Raw genomic sequence first — 17,327 nt, 5'->3', positions numbered from 1 at the left:
CAAAATTGCTTAGGCTCATTTGCTTGGTACAAGATATTTGATAAAAAATAGCTTAACACGACAAATATAAAAACCACTACCTTACCAACCAAGCACGGATGATATCAACATACAGCCAACCTAGATTATTCTAGAACTAATTCTCTTCTCTTTTTCATTCATCTTCTTTTCTTCCAACAGTCTTATTTCCAACTATCTCGCATTTTCAAATTCACAACAATAACAACAAAACCCATATAGGAAGGAAAAATGAAAGCAAGTAATGCTGCTTTACAGAGAAGGGCTGAGAGAGAAAGCCATAGAAGGCATATGGACTCTCTGTGATTCCCTAATTCTAGCTCCTCAGAGGTCATGGACTGTGATAAACTGACTGTGGACAGAATATATTAATGCCAGTTTTTGTTCAGAACACACAGACAACATGAAGTCTAAACGTACACCACACACTCATGGTTCATGCGTGTTACATTGGCTGTAACTCAGTTAAAAACAATCTGTACAGGGGCGCATGGGTGGCTCAGTCGTTAAACGTCTGCCTTCGGCTCAGGTCATGATCCCAGGGTCCTGGGATCGAGCCCCACATCGGGCTCCCTGCTCCGCGGGAAGCCTGCTTCTCCCTCTCCCACTCCCCCTGCTTGTGTTCCCTCTCTCGCTGTCTCTCTCTCTCAAATAAATAAATAAAATCTTTTTAAAAGAAAACAAAAAAAACACCAATCTGTATAATGGCCCTTAAAATACTTACGTTTCAAATGCTTCCTGAAATGACAAAACAGCTCAAATCTGGAGAAAATAAGGCATTAATGTCAAACTGCCTAGAAGCTTAAATGATATATGATAATTACACATATATTTTCTTAAAATCAAAAGTTTCAGTTATCCTACACTACCTTAGTATTAGGCTAGACCTTCCCTTACTACAAGTAAAGTTATGTATTCCTTTATCATTTATGTTTTGATCAACTTATATAGCAGGATTCTACCTGAATATACTAAGTACTGGAAATGGCGGTTGACAAAGCTGCTTCAGACACACCATACATGTTGACTAAGATTTGGGGCCTGAAGAAAACATCAAAGTACCCAACTTCAACTTTGACAGTTTTCTCATCTGCCCTGGTTTCTCAGTGACCCCCTCTCAAAAGATAGAAAGCAGCAGAAGTTACATTACCTCCTTTTATCTTGAAAGTGACATAATGACTTACTCAAGGTAAAGAAGCAACTGGCAAAGGATGTAGGTTTCTGATTTCAAATGCCCTTCTCCTTACTGTAACAACTCAAGTCTGGGACAAAAGGTAGCCAAGCAATGAATGCTAAGGCCACTGGTACTCTTTATAAACCTCCCAATATACAACTCACACGAAGTCCAAAACTAAAGAATATCATCAACAGATTTTTCCATGCCCTCAAAACTCAGCTCTGCACTTGACAGATTCTAAGCCATTTTTTAAAACAAAGGATGAAATCTACAGAGGCTGGAAGAAAAGAGAACCAATTACTCTCCACGGATACTTTTTTGAAGAACATGAATAAATGAGACGATTTGGGGAACGGACTACCCTTAGCTCTATTACCTCTCTGCAAGCCCAGATTCAATAACACCTGCTATTTAGATGTATTGTATTTCTTCAGTTTATGTGTCACTTTGATAAATGTGGAAAGTACTTTTAGCCAAGAACTTGAATTAGCTTTCATTTTAAAATCTGGCTGAACAAAACCAAGTATACTTGGTGGTTTGAATTCTGACATTTAAGTTATATAGTAACTTTTAACCTACAGCCAATAATGATTTCATACAGCAAAATGTGCTCAGCAATTGAACAGGAATTAGAGCCAGATTTGGGGACAGGCTCATCTCAGGATAAGAAGCTAGAGTTTTTCCTGTAAAAATTATGAAAAGCTGACAAACTTAGAGAATGCTAGAATAAAGAGATTTTATTTCTAACTAGTTCCAGACAACTCAAATTCAATGCCATATTTTCTGTGGTCAGCTTTTCCTTAACACAGTCTCATAAGCAAACCACAGAGTAGCTGGCCCTTAAATAGTATGATTTACCCTTCTTCATCCAAGTCTAATGTCTCAGACTATAAAGATTCCGTTCTAGTGAGGGGACAGCACCTAACCCGGAACAAACAAGGAAAAAGCACTGTCAATTTCAAACACCTGTTATTTTTTTAAGACCTAGCATACTCAAAACCTCCTTAGATACTGCTTTGTACTTTCAGAATAGGAGGATGATGACAGTGACTTTTAAAATAGAAAGGGGGAAACTAACAAAGGAATCTATGAACTGCAGTCCTATGTGCCAGGAAGAAGTTCCCCTCACAAGGTTATGCTGTGGCTCTTATTCAGTACAGAAGTCCATACATTTCCTCAATTACATAAGACAAACCTTTGAGTATAGAGGTGTCTGTCTAGAGATTTAATAAAACTTCTCATGTATACATTATCTTCTAATCCAATGGATAAGTGCTCTTACAATTTCCACAGAGGCCAAGGTAAAGGAGAAAGGGAGGAAGGGAGGGAGGGAGGGAGAGAGGGAGGAAGGAAGGAAGGAAGGAAGGAAACACTACACAGTTTTCAACTCTAGACATACTTCAGAATCACCGGGGGAAAACATTTTGTTTAAAAACAACTGAATTAGGGGCGCCTGGGTGGCTCAGTCGTTAAGCGTCTGCCTTCGGCTCAGGTCATGATCCCAGAGTCCTGGGATCGAGCCCCACATCAGGCTCCCCGCTCAGCGGGAAGCCTGCTTCTCCCTCTCCCTCTGCTTGTATTCCCTCTCTCGCTGTGTCTCTCTCTGTCAAATAAATAAAATCTTTAAAAAAATAAAAAATAAAAACAACTGAATTAGACCCATCCTACCAGATTCCACAAGTTTTGGGCAGGGCTCCTCCCTTTTGAAGATTTCCTAGTGATTATTAATACATAGCCATGTTCGAGAACCACTATGAGAAAATGTAACAAAAAATCATCCAACCTTTTTTTTTCATCCAAACTTTTAAGGAGGCAAGGAAAATTTGCAAAACCTCAAACTTCTGCGGTGAAAACATTACTCAACAGTCCACCAAACTCGGAACAATAAACGACAGACTGCAAGTAGGGTTCAGACCAATGTTTCTCCAACTAGCTCTTAACCATCCGGTTTTATAAAGACTGAAGTATTTTTAACACAATTTATCACTGGTTAAACTTTATGTTGCCAATAGAACCTTTGGGAAACTCTTTTCTTCCATCAAGATTAATCTATTTTCCCTTTTTCTTCCCTTATTTCCCCCGCTTTTCTTAAATTAATTCTACTTCCCTCCACCAAGAAATATTTTTACAAATGTCTAAAAGGAACACTGCTCATTCCCTTGACCATACCCTATTTCCTGGATATCTGTACAAGTCTGAAATTTACATCAATCCTGAAGGTATGGGGGAGAGTTAAACTTCCCTAATGTCAAAATGATCTTAAGGTACAAACTTAAAATAACAACAAAACAGAAACACATCAGCACAGAGTAGCAATGAAAACCATGCCTCTGGTATGACCAACATCAAGTATGTGAACACTGCTTTAAGAAAGCAGGAACCCAAGAGGAGGAAATTCTAAAAATTAAGCCCCCTCCCGACAGTGAAAATCTCTCTTCCTCCACCTCATAAAATTTAAACTTGATAACCACTTATACTGTGTCCGATCCAATTCCAACATCCCTAGAAGACTAAGTGTATGAAAAATGAGTAGAAGAAACTACGTTACAAGGCAGAAAGTAGTAGTAATGAGATAAAGAGAATAGGTTATGAAAATTAAGGTATCTTAAAAAACATAAAACTAGAAAAAAAAATAGGAAAATTTAATCAGTCATAAGAGGCCCAGGAAGTGAAGACTTTTTTTTGCCTTATGTATTGTTTTTTTAAGGCAACAACAAGGGTAGACAGGGGTAAATAACTTCTTCTCCATCTCTGTATCATACTTTGATTAGTGTCGTGCGTCCTACACCTCCCATGGAACCTGTCTCTCCTCTCCTTACAAATCTTTAATTTCATTCTCCCGGGTGAAACCTTTCTTATAATCACCATCTCCACTTACCTCCTCTTCCCAGTATGACACTCACAACACACACCATGTTACTAGGTACTCACTAGAATGATACCGTGCAATGGTCACTGTTTGGGGTCTTCTCCTCCGCAGGGAACATGATGCCCTATAGGGACTGGCCACAGCCTACCCTCTCAGCCCTACTGCTTTCCACTCCCCATCAGATAGTCTATGCTCATTCACATTCCAGGAGTCCCTCATTCATCTGTTCAGTCACTCAACCACATCCAACAAAGATTTGTTAAGTAGCTCCACTATGTCAAGCATGATCTAAGAGTCAAGTGAGCTCCAGCCATCTCTGACTGCTTCTTAACTGCAGGTAAAAAGCCATCCTCCCTAACTCTGCCTGGAATGCCCATCTCTCCTTGTCAGCCTGACAAAATCCTTCTTGGTAATTCAGTGCAGCATTTTTGTGTGTGTGTGTCTGCCATGTACTGTACATATAATGCTAAATGCTGAGGATATAATAAAAAAATGGACTGCGGCAGAGCTTCTCAAAAAAAAAAAGAAAAAGAAAACAACACAAGAGCTATAGCAGTAAAGACAGACAGACCAACAAATAACCGGCCAGTGTGACAAGTTCTATGATATGTAAACAGGATGATTTGGGAGCACCATGTAGAAATACTTAGCCTGGCCTACATGTGAGTTAAACTTGCCCAATGTGACTTTTGAATTTTGTAGTAACAGTTCCCTTGCTTTCCTTTATAGCTTTCACACATATGTACACACATTCATATGGTACAGTTCTTTTGGTCTGAACTTGATATAAATGTAATCATACTGTAAATACTCTGCAATTTGCTTTTTCCATGTAACATGATACTTCCTACAAGGTCTGATAAATAGTATTTTTAATATCACTCAGTAATAATTTCATTATGATTTCTTCTTTGATCTATGAGTTATTTAGAACTGTGCTTTTTAAGTTTTAGTAGAATAGAAGTTCTTATCTTTTTGTTATTGATTTCTAGTTTAATTACACTGACAGTGAATGTAGTCTACATGTTAGTCTGAAATCTGTTGAGATGTCCTTTATGATCTAGCACAGATCAGTTGAAAAACTCTATGTGTTGATAAATGTAGTGTTTATCTAAATGGCCATTAGATCAGGTCTCATAATGGTAACGTTCAGATCTTCTCCAGCCTTGCGGATTTTGTCAGTGTGCTCTATCAAGAGAGGTACACTCACATTTCCCACCATGGCAGTGGAATGCCAGCTTCCCCTGTAGTTCTTCTAACGATTGTTTCCAAGGTCTATTATTAGCTTTACACTAATTTAGAATTATATATCTTCCTGGTAAACTAACTTTTTAATCAACAGGTAAGTAATTATGTCTAATAATGCCTTCTCCTTACAGTATACATGTCTGATATTAATAAAACAACTCCAGCTTTCTTTTCGCTACTACTTGCTTTTTCTATCCGTTGACTTTCAACTTTGACTTTCTGTAGCTTGACACTGTCAGGTGTTTCTCCTGTAAAAGGCATAAAGTCGAATTCTGCCTCCCTACCACCACCCCTCCACCGCCCCAGTCTGACAATCTTTGCCTTCTAAATGCAGAGTTCAGTCCATTTCCACATATTGTGATTATGGATAATATTCTAGATTCATTTCTACTATCACAGTTTGTGCTTTCATATTCTCATAGTCTCTTTCCCTCTTTTGGGTTGTTCTGTCCATCTCAGTGATATTTCTTCCACTAGATTTCAAAATGATACACTCCAATTATATTTTGTTAGGGGTTAACCCAAAACTTTAAAATGCTAATGTAACTTAACAAGTCTAAAATAATCAATATTTTTACCTACTTCTAAACAAGAATAAGAACTTTGAATGTTTTCACTTCCATCACACCCTTCCCAATTTATCAGGTATTATTGTACAGAAAATACTTCCACCTTCATTTGTTCTAACCTTACAAACTAGACATTGTTAATGTTTTAGATCATCAACTTTTTTAAAAAAAGCTTCATCTACAACTATTATTTTTGTTGTTGTTGGCCATTCATATCTGCATCTCAAACCTTCCTTTGAAGTTATTTTCCTTCTTCCTGAATACCTTGACACTTTTTAAGATCACAGCCTATTTATTTTATACATTGTCCCCTCTGTGTGGATTTATCTGGTATTTTTTTCATTATAAAAGTTAGGTTATTCATTTTTGGCTAGAATATCACATAAGTGATATTGTATCCTTTTCAGTGCATCTCATCAGGAGGTACAAGATATCAGAATGTTTCCTGACAAATACTACTTTGATTACTCGGTGATGGTACTGTGACCTCCTCTCTTAAATCTGTTTTCCATCTCATCTCTCTGTTACACTCTGTATTTCTTCAGCCCTATTTTCCCATTCACAATTTTTTTCTTCACATACGCCTATTTTGTTGTTTTAACCTGGGCATTGTTTTTCTAATTTTAACTTATTATCACATTTCTAGATTTTTTTCAAAATGTCTGGTTCATTTCTGATAGTCTTTTGTTCCTTTGTCATTCTTTAATGCCCTCTTCTATTTCACATATTTATTTTACACCTTGGTATCTGTTGATTCAAATATCTGTAGTCTTCAGAGTATGATTCTGTAGTTTGTTATTTCCTCCCAACTCTTGTTCATGGTGGCTTGTTTCTTAGTGTGATTAATGATTTTGGGGGAGGTGATGTTGGCTCATGTTCAGTTGGAACTGATCTGCAGCAGTTTTTCAGGATGGATGTTTATAGCACTTTCCTCTGAGAAGAGTTTGCATTTGTTTCTGCCAGGAGCCTAGCAGTACCAACAGAGGGCCACTTAAACTAAATTTTTGGTTGGGTTTTTTGAGGAGTCACAACAGTAGTATAAATTCAGTCTCAAACCTACATGAGTTAAGGCTTGTGATGATGAGTTCTCAGGGAGACTTTTTCTTTATTTCCATCCTACTCAAAGCCAATACCAAGACAGGTACTTATCAATACTCTCCCTATGTAGTTTGACAACCTACTTTTTCCCCCTCTTTTTAGCAACTGAAAATGTCATTCTTTGGAAGTTCCAGCTTTATTTGGGTTTGGGAAGGGGGGATGGGGCTCAGTTGTGACTTCCTACCTTGTTCAGGACCCCAGAGCTTTCTTGTCACCAGACTCTAGGCTAAAGGATCAGGAAATAGCATCACTTCCAAAGCTAGCTTATAATGGATTCATGTTATCTTTATATTTCTGGCCTCTAAGAAGTCCTTACTGTCTTCAGTTCAGCCATTACATAAAAGAGTTTTGATGTGGGACGCCTGGGTGGCTCGGTCAGTTAAGCGTCTGCCTTCGGCTCAGGTCATGATCCCAGAGTCCTGGGATTGAGTCCCACATCGGGCTCCTCGCTTAGCAAGGGGCCTGCTTCTCCCTCTGCCTGCCTCTGTCTCTCTGATAAATAAATAAAATCTAAAAAAAATTTAAGAAAAAAAAAAGAGTTTTGATGTGTTTTTTAATCCAGCATTTTTTGGTGTATAGAACTGCAAAGAGGTTCTCCATACCTCTAGCCCACCATATTGCCAAAAACAGAAGTCCTTAAGGTTTCTTGGACAATGGTAGGAAAAAACCACTTTATGATACGTATAGTAGAGAAGGCAGAGTTTTCAATAATTTTTAAAAGAGACCTTGGTTAAATTTCCAGTTCTTTAACTATAAAATAGGACTAATAATCATAGAATCAACCCTAATATTGAACAGTAAGAAGAGGGTTTCCTACCAATTCACATTTGTCCAGTTTAGCCATTCCCTGCTGCCCAGAGTTACTATTTTTATAGACCACCCAGAGTGGGCCAGCTCTTTGAATCTTGTGCCAGAAAAAGCTAGATGCTGTCTTTACCATCCACGTAACATCAATAAGGTCAGAAAAATTAACCCTTTTAAGTCTGTTTGATTTATTTTCTTTTTCTGTGTGATGACTATTCAGTAACCTAAAACTCTTCAAACTAGTCAGTGTTGCTGCACAAAACTCTCTTACCTTAGAGGTAAGATGTATTTATATTTCATCACCACAAGTGCCTTCAGGAAATGTTTCTTAAGGCATACCTATAGGCAGCAAACTTGTGTGTTAGATAGTTTTTCACTTGGACCCATACCAATATGGCACAGAAGTTCAATTCTACACTGAACATCTGAAACAACACTGACAACTTTATTATGGTAATGTGATCTGTTCTGAAAGAGTTTAGTTTCCTAAATTTAAAATGCTTTGGAAATCTCTCATTAAAATGTCTGCTTGTCTGGCCAGACTTAGTTTTGTGGTACTTGAGAAAAGTTCAGTTAGAACTCACAATCTGTTTTTTTCTATACCAATTAAAACACAATAATGCTTGCTTAAGGTTTATAGATATACACGGCCATGGGTGTGGAAGTTATTCAATAAATACATTCCAGATGGTATTAATAAGGTTCAACTGGGGAGTTTCTGCTCCTCTGGCAGATTCCCAGCCCTAAGAAGATCTTCAGTCTTGCAGTGAAGAGGCTGCGAAGGATGGGGTCAATCAAGAATGTTTCTGAAGAACATACGTGATGGCACATCTCCACTGCCAACATTTGGTTCGGGGGCAGGTTTCAGTCTTTCAGACCACTGTTGCTCTCTCAGCTTTGATATTTCACCATTCATGCCAAATTTTGTTGAGAAGAAATAGTTGCTGGTTTTTATGAGCTCCATAGCCAGTTTCTTTTCTGTTTCCTTCTTGGTGTCTGGAGATATTCCAACCTGTTGAGATACTTCGATATTTCTTCACTCCTTCCAGCTCTTTGTTGCTTTTCTTCAATCTAAGCCTTTTAACATGTTTTTAAAAATCTGCACACTTCCTAAATCTTCCCACTACTTCTTCGCTTTCTGTTCCTCAAGCCTTCACAAAGAGACAGACACAGATCTCCTCTGGCTGTTGCTTAGGACTTTCAAATATTTAAGCTTTCTCCCGTTCTTCATTCTGCTGTTTGTATTATTCATCTAATTTTTTGGACACAAAACTTTTGTGATAAAATAGGACCAAAGTCTCCTCCTTCCAAAATGAATCAACACATCAGCTCATAGAAATGAGATCCATCCCCACACACCCCCTCTACCCTCAGTAGCTGTAAACATCATTAATTCATTTAAAAATTGTCTTTTTTTCCCCCAAATCTCTATTTACTTATGAGGGCTTCCACAACAATGTGTATCCCTAACCCCATCCTCACTTCCTACAGCACAACCCCATCTTCTTTACTGTCCACCGAACGCTACTGCATAAAGCCTCTGAGACTGCCATTATCAGAGTTAAATGAAAAAATAATTTTAATATGAAGAATATGGGTAAAATACCAATAGGTAGTAAAAAAATTCTTTTTAATAATGTAAATGCTTGCTCCAGGTATCTCTTCTACATATTCTGTGTAACATGTCTAATACAGTATAAACTTTCAAAAATAGGTCAACTCAGAAATATGACCTCTTTCCACTGAATCATTTTAGTAAAAAGTACATGGGTGTCTGAGGCTCCATGATGGGATATCAAATGCTCTAGACAGTTGTGCTAATACCAAATGATAATGAAAGTTGAATACAAGATCTACATTTTACTTTTTAGAAACTATGTAGAAATAAAATGGGAATGACCTAGCTTGACCATCAAACATGTGAAAAAGATATGGGGATTTTAGTTAATAATACATCTCTTCGAAATAGCTACCACAATCTTAGGCTGCATGAAAAAATGAGCTGTTAGGAAGTGAGGATTTCACTACAGTCTACACAGGTCAGAAGATAGTATCTAAGGAAATGTGTTGGCTCTGGACATCACCTTGCAAAATGAACGCTGATAAGAGTGTCAACCACAAAGCCTGGAACACAGAGCAGCTCCAAGATTACCATCAAGCTGCTAGTTGCCAAATTCAATGTTCTCACCTCAGGTTTCTCTGCCCCCACAAGCCTCTTTTTGAAACTCTTTCACTCTTGGCTTCAGAAAACCACATTTTTCTGGTTCTGTCCCTAACACTACTCACTCTGAGTTTCTTTTCCTGAGTTTGTCATGCTGGTTTCCCCAGATTCTCATTACTCTTCTTCCCCTACTTGTTCTCCTTGGATAATCTCACCTACTCCACTACCATCTGTCTGTCTATATATCATGGTAATTCCCAATTATCTAGTCAGTATCACAAACTTCCCATACTAATAAAAACCATTATCCTCCATCATAAAATGATTCATCTTCCTATGTCCTGCCTTAAATAAGAGCATCGCTGTTCTGTCCCTCAAGATAGAAATTTGGAATTATCTTTAGCTTCTCTCTTTTCTTCTTCATGTCCCACTCTGTATCAGTCACCAAACCCCAGAGTCTATGTCAGAGGTGCACCCTGAGATAGCCTGTCCTTTCCATCACCACAGTCCAAATCCAGACTCGCACATACCACCTCAAATACACCAACAGCCTCCCGGTGCTGTCTCTGCCAACAGCATCTGCTCAGTCCGGTCCCTTCTCGCTACCCCCCTCAGTCACCTTCCCAACACCAAAACTGATTATGCTGCCCTCTGCCTCATGGTGTACAGTAGCACACCAGGCTCTTCAGGATCTGGCCCCCACCATATACCCGTAGCCCCATCTCCCTCATACACATTCCCACATGTACAAGATACACATGAATTTTTCACTTTTTCCTGAAAACGTCAAGCCATTTCCTAATTGTGCCTTTTAACTACTGTGGTCCCTCTACTTGGCATCTCTTTCCATACTCTCCAACTGACAAACTGCTATCACACTTCAAGATTCAGCTTCCTCTATGGGGATTTCCCTTACCACTCTCATTCATCAAAACATGTTCTGAACATCTGTCAATATGACATGAACCTTCTCAAGGAATTCTTACTCTCATTTATATTTTTTTAGTAATTTTCTCATATTGCTATTATTATATTCATCACATTATACTCAAGTCATCCTTTGACTTGTCTGTCTTCTCAGCTAGACCAGGAGATCTTTGAAGGTATGGCCCCAGTCTAATCACTCTTTGACTCCCCAGCACCTAGGATGCTGATTTCATTTATTTATCAAATGTGCCACAGTGAGTGGGAGTCTGAAAAAGAGGGTCTCTAGGGTCCCTCTGAATTCTAGTATTCTATGACTCTAACCTATGACTCTAGTATTCTACGACTCTAACCTAAAAGCGGTGTTTCTCAAGTCATGATTAGCTAGAAACCTGTACCAAAATCAACTAGAACACTATAAAATATTTAGATTCTTGATTCCCATTCCAAACCTACTAAGTCAGAAACCGCTAATTACTGCTCTAGCTGCTTCCTTTCTGGCTAGGGAGGAAGCCACCCAAGTGTCTTATAATCACTGAAGCTGCTCAAGCATCACAGTACTGAGGCAGGTAGGTAACAGTATTATTATAAAGGTTTAACCATTTTAAAGGTAAGGAACTGAAGCACAGAGGTTAAGTAACTTGCCTAAGACCACAAAGTTACCAAGTGGAGGAGCTACCATTTGAACTCGGGCAGTTTGATTTCAAGGCCCACCACTGATCTGTTTGGTAACTGAAGGCTTTCTTCATTAAACATCATGATTTTTCTGCCAGACCTAGATGAAGAACAAGGAAGAGGAACCAATCTTTCTTTTTCCCCTCTTCTTACGTAATTATTCTCTCTGAAGAGAACAAAACAAATCTGTTTTTCTCTAGCTTACAACTAGAGCTGAAAAGAATGAGAACTGAGATTTTTAGCATTAGTACCTGAACAGACAGGTCTCTGCTTACCTCATGGGTCCGTAGCTGAGTACTATAAATGCCAGGACTACCATCACACAGATAGCTCTTCGCTTCGGATTAGGAACTTTAAGCCTCTGGTTCTAAAAGAAATAACCATGTTAAACTACATAACAATCTCACAAAAAGCAGCATCTAAGATAAGCACACTCCTCTTCACCAATTTAATAGCTAAAAAAAACAAAACTCAAAGGTGAGGAAACAGTACTTTTCACAAGACGAGAGCAGAGCCTTCTAGGTTCCCTGTTGTAGCAGAAAGAGAAAAGGAAAGGTGCGGGAGAAGAGAAACAAAAGGGCCACTCCCTTGCAGTTTCTTCTGCACCCAAAATGAAAGAATTCAACAATTTAACATTTTTATGGGTCTTCAAAGAATTTTAAAATACATCTGTAGATTATTTCCCTGTCTCTTCAATCTCTTAACATGATGGAACAGTCCCATGTGCTCAGGGCAAGACAGAACAGTGGAAGAAGCCCATGCATTATGCACAGGCATCCCTTTGGTTCAGGACGGTGCAGTGGGAAATCCTGAGACAGCAGGTTTCATGAACAGAATTAAGGAGAACATTGACCTTATCGGGACCAGAATAGCAACAATATGCAAAAAACATAATAGTGGTCAGATGGACAGAGAAAAGTCTTTAAAATTTTTTATTTTGTGTTTCCTTTTTTTTGAGACAGAGAGTAAGAGAGCATGAGGGGAGGGGCAGAGGGAGAGAATCTCAAGTGGACTTCCCACTGAGCATGGAGCCTGACTCAGGCTCGATCCCAGGACCCTGAGATCATAACCTGAGCCGAAATCAAGAGTCAGATGCTCAACCAACTGAGCCACCCAGGTGCCCCTGTATTTTCTTTTTTAAAAGGAAAGACCTGGTGAGACTATTTAGGGTCCTCAAGGGGATTCATTTAGTCAGAAAAGAGAGCAAGCAAGCTACCAAGGAAACACACAGCTTTTGAATGAAGATTGGGAGGTACAACTCACAAGCTCCTCTTTCCAATGCTTTACTCTGACTGCAAATGCTTTAGGGTTAATTGTGCCCTCTTTTTTTCTTTTTTTTTTTTTTTTTAAGATTTTTATTTATTTATTTGAGAGAGAGAGAGAGAATGAGAGAGAGAGAGAGAGCATGAGAGGGGGGAGGGTCAGAGAGAGTAGCAGACTCCCCCCCCACTGAGCAGGGAGCCCGATGTGGGACTCGATCCCAGGACTCCGGGACCATGACCTGAGCCGAAGGCAGACGCCTAACCGACTGAGCTACCCAGGCGCCCTATGCCCTCTTTTTTTCTAGTGCTATTGTTTTACACAATTTCCAATTGGTTTCTCAGGAAAAAACAATACTTGAACCCATCTCATCGGGGTGCATCACTAGCACTCACCTCTGACACGACTTCATCCAGCTGTCGCTTCAGTGATCCATTCTCTTTCTTTAGCTTCTCATTCTCCGAAAGCGCAGCCTTTAACCTGGCCTCTAAGCCAAGCATATATTCTTTCTTCTTCTTGCGGGACTGACAAGCAGACTCTCGATTTTTTATCATACGTTGCTGTCTCCTTAGCACGGCAATCTAGGAAAAGTTATAACAAATCAGAAATATTCTGATTTTAGAATCAGATCAGAATATACTGATTTTTACCATCATTTTTAAACTAAACTGTTCAAAACACAGGTTACTGGTTGCTTTAAAACAGGTTTTAAAAAATATTACTCAGGGGCGCCTGGGTAACTCAGTCATTAAGCGTCTGCCTTCGGCTCAGGTCATGGTCCCAGGGTCCTGGGATCGAGCCCCACATCGGGCTCCTTCCTCAGTGGGAAGCCTGCTTCTCCCTCTCCCACTCCCCCTGCTTGTGTTCCCTCTCTCGCTGTGTCTCTCTCTGTCAAATAAATAAAATCTTTAAAAATATATATATATATTACTCAAATTAAGCAAACTGAAATCAAATTATTAAAAATGGCCCTCTACACATTCTGCATGGAGCACTGGGTGTTATGCACAAACAATGAATCATGGAACACTACATCAAAAACTAATGATGTAATGTATGGTGATTAACATAACAATTAAAATATTTTTTAAAAAAAATGGCCCTCTAAAACCTAAATGTTGAATGATTTCTTCTGGTGTTTTCTAAGGCTTCTTTACTGATCTTCCAATCTTCCCTTTAGAAACTCCCTCAGGAAAAAAAAAAAACTCTCTCAGAAAGTGCCCTTACATATCCATATATGTACATATCCATACACCTCACTCTATGTCTCAGGCCCTGAATTGACTATTTTCCAGAACCATGTATCCAGCTACTTATAAGGCCACTTCTACTTGCAAAGTTACCACCACTTCAAATTCCATATGTACAAACTGAACTCATCATCTCCCTCTACCTAGATTTGTTTATCCTACCCATCTTCTATCAGTGGTAAGTAACTCTCAAGGTATCTAGGAGGAAGTCACTATTAACTTATTTCTTCCTTCATTCTCCATATTTATTCCCCTCTCTCAACCTCTGGTTCACTCACTCAGTGTGCACTGAGGATATGCTAATGACCAAGTTTCTTCCAGTGACAGTGTGTCTCAGTTATTCCCATCTATTCCTGCCGTCACCCTCCCAAGGTAGGCACTCATTAACTCATCCCCAGACTACTACAATAATCTCCTAAATATTTTCACTGGTCTCCAATCTCTTCCTACCTACCATTTATAAGATAACTCACCTGGGAGAAATTGTTTATCTTGCTACTCTATCGCAAAAACAAGCTATTCATGCATCCTCGCTGGCCACCTTTGCTTTCAAAGCCTTCCCATAATGTGACCATCCCTCTAAACAACCATACCTTCTGCCCTAACCCGACAACTATTCAATGCACAGCCAGATTCTTATCATTTAAGGCTACTCTAATATCTCCACATGTGCCTGAAGTCATTCCTTTAGGCACAGTGTTTACTCCAATTTCGAATGCTGTCTCCTCCACTAACTTAATTCTAAGGACCTTCTACATTCTGATTATGCTAAACCATCTTCCCTGAATGTCTTATTCTCTTATAATTTGGAAAATACACCTGAACACTTAATGGTCTCAACTGTTTCATGACTATTAACTCTCTCTCTCAACCTAGATGTTATACCTTGGAAGCCAAAACCATGTAATAACTACATTTTGGTTTCCTACCCTCAATTATCTACCATAATCAAAACTTAACTGAGCAAAATTATTTTTGTCATGTTTCCTAAACAAGTCATGGAACCTATCTGTTATAGCATTAGTCTCATTTATTTGAGGCAGAGGGTGAGGTGGCAAAATTAAGTCCATAAAAAGCACCAAATAATATTAAGTTGATTAAGTACACAGATGACTGAATTACTGACCTTTTATGTTTTTAAAAAATAAACATTCCACTCTGTGGTATTTAATAATTCTTACTGAGACTAGTAAATAGAATTAAATCATTTAATATTGATTTCTTTAGGGGCGGCTGGGTGGCTCAGTTGGTTAAGCGACTGCCTTCGGCTCAGGTCATGATCCTGGAGGCCTGGGATCGAGCCCCGCATCGGGCTCCCTGCTCAGCAGGGGGTCTGCTTCTCCCTCTGACCCTCCCCCCTCTCATGCTCTATCTCATTCTCTCTCTCAAAAAAATAAATAAAATCTTTAAAAACATATATTCATTCCTTTAAAAATAACAACACAATTCTAACCCCATACTACATTTCCTCAAAAGAGCCAAAGCCAATCTCTCTGCAGTAAATACTGTCAACAAACTTTCAATCAGAACCTACCAGGAAAAAAAGCCACATGAGATGTCAAAAGAGGGTGTTTTTCTCTTTTTTTTTTCCTTTAACTGAAACGTCTTAAGATTGCTAACTTACAGAACCATCATCTGTAAAATTTCCCTATGGAGTAACTATCCCACTCTTCAGTAATGCCACACACCTAGTAGTGGCAAAGCCATGATGGATGGATCATTCCCCACATCAAACTATTCTCTGGACAATGCCACTTTGTTCAATCTACTGTTATTCTTAGTGTTCTTCATGATTCCTGAGAACGTCAATGTCCATAATTAATACTTAATACCAGAGTGCTGAAGTACACAGAACACTGAACAAGCACAGGAAAGAGAAGGTTCCCAGATGGAAGAGTTTATACTAAAGTTAGATAAAAGGCAACCTTACAAAGGCTAATTAATCTACGGAATTTAGGGAGGCTTACAGATGGAACACCATTTAATAAATTTCAAACAAGGATTAGGAATTTCTATAAACAATAAAAGCACCTGCATATTACAAAGCATTTAAGTTTCAAAGGCTGTCAGTGCACATGCCTCATGCAAAAAAAAATGAAAACCACCTGTGGCCATCCATTTCTTCCCATGGAAAAAGATACTATAGTTCTGAAAATAAATATTCAATACTACCAATAAACACAAAGGATAGAGAATAAAAATAAATGAAACCCACAGGAATCACCAAACACAAGAGTTTCAGCTTTACAGCTCAGCAAGCTATCTTCAGCTATCTGAATATATAATATTCAAGTTATTCTATATTTCCTAGACAAAAAAAATTATGATTTTCAGACTACACACACACACACACACACACACACACACACACCCATGGTGCTTGTTATTTTGGTGGGGGGGTATATTTTACAAGAAAAAAAATTAGACTGTAATTACTGCTTTGTAAACTGATTTTTGCATACAATGTGTTATGATCATCTTTGACATGCAATGAGAATGGCCGCATAGTATTTCAATTATTTTGATGTTCTATATTTAATCTCCTCTTGCTGAAATTATCATAGTTTTAAAGATTCTTTTTTTTTTTCTTTTTAAGATTTTGTTTATTTATTTGAGAGAGAGAGAATGAGAGAGCACATGAGAGGGGGGAGGGTCAGAGGGAGAAGCAGACTCCCTGCCAAGCAGGGAGCCCGATGCGGGACTCGATCCAGGGACTCCAGGATCATGACCTGAGCCGAAGGCAGTTGCTTAACCAACTGAGCCACCCAGGCGCCCTTAAAGATTCTTTAAAATAAGCCTCATCATTTGATCCACTGTTAGAGGGGAGAAGTGCCACAGCTAGAACTCAGGTCAGTTGACTCTAAGCCCAACACACACAACCCCAGTACACAACAGCACACACTGTTTTTAATACCAAATGGAAGTCCTGGATCCCAGCATGGAACTCTAACCTCAGTGAACTCTGTGCTTACTTTCATTATGCACTTGGTCAAAAGGAAGGCTTATGGAAAGGCTTGTATCTAGAAGCGTAATCTCCTCTAGCAGTCTGAAAACATAAAATCAATAGTCTGGCTCATTAATCAATTGACATTTCTCTCTTACGGGCATATCAGATGATTTAACATGACTAAAATGAGTGAACAGCTGGGCAGTCCCTGCTTCTGATCATCCTGCCTTCAGACAACTCTCCCTTCAAGCATTGTGCCTTGGAAAAAGAAAAAAGAAAAACTTCACAGCTGTAAAATATTCTCTCCCTTCAGTGCCATTATACTGT

General features: G+C 38.8%; 1 protein-coding gene across 1 annotated transcript in view; it reads right to left on the bottom strand.

The window, feature by feature from the left end:
• The window catches only part of ATF6 (activating transcription factor 6), a 206,831-nt gene that overhangs the window by 142,743 nt on the left and 46,761 nt on the right, over window positions 1-17,327 (bottom strand). Inside the window, exons 8-9 of the mRNA XM_032422384.1 lie at window positions 13,199-13,384; window positions 11,819-11,910 (exon numbers count right to left, since the gene is read on the bottom strand). Of these exons, the coding sequence (XP_032278275.1) occupies window positions 11,819-11,910; window positions 13,199-13,384 (278 nt within the window). The remainder of the gene's footprint in view (window positions 1-11,818; window positions 11,911-13,198; window positions 13,385-17,327) is intronic.

Source organism: Phoca vitulina, unplaced genomic scaffold, assembly GCF_004348235.1.
Source record: "Phoca vitulina isolate PV1807 unplaced genomic scaffold, GSC_HSeal_1.0 scaffold26, whole genome shotgun sequence".
In the NCBI taxonomy this organism is placed as follows: Eukaryota; Metazoa; Chordata; class Mammalia; order Carnivora; family Phocidae; genus Phoca; species Phoca vitulina.
Note: the sequence above shows the minus strand (reverse complement) of the source record. Positions and strands in the feature narration are given on the sequence as shown.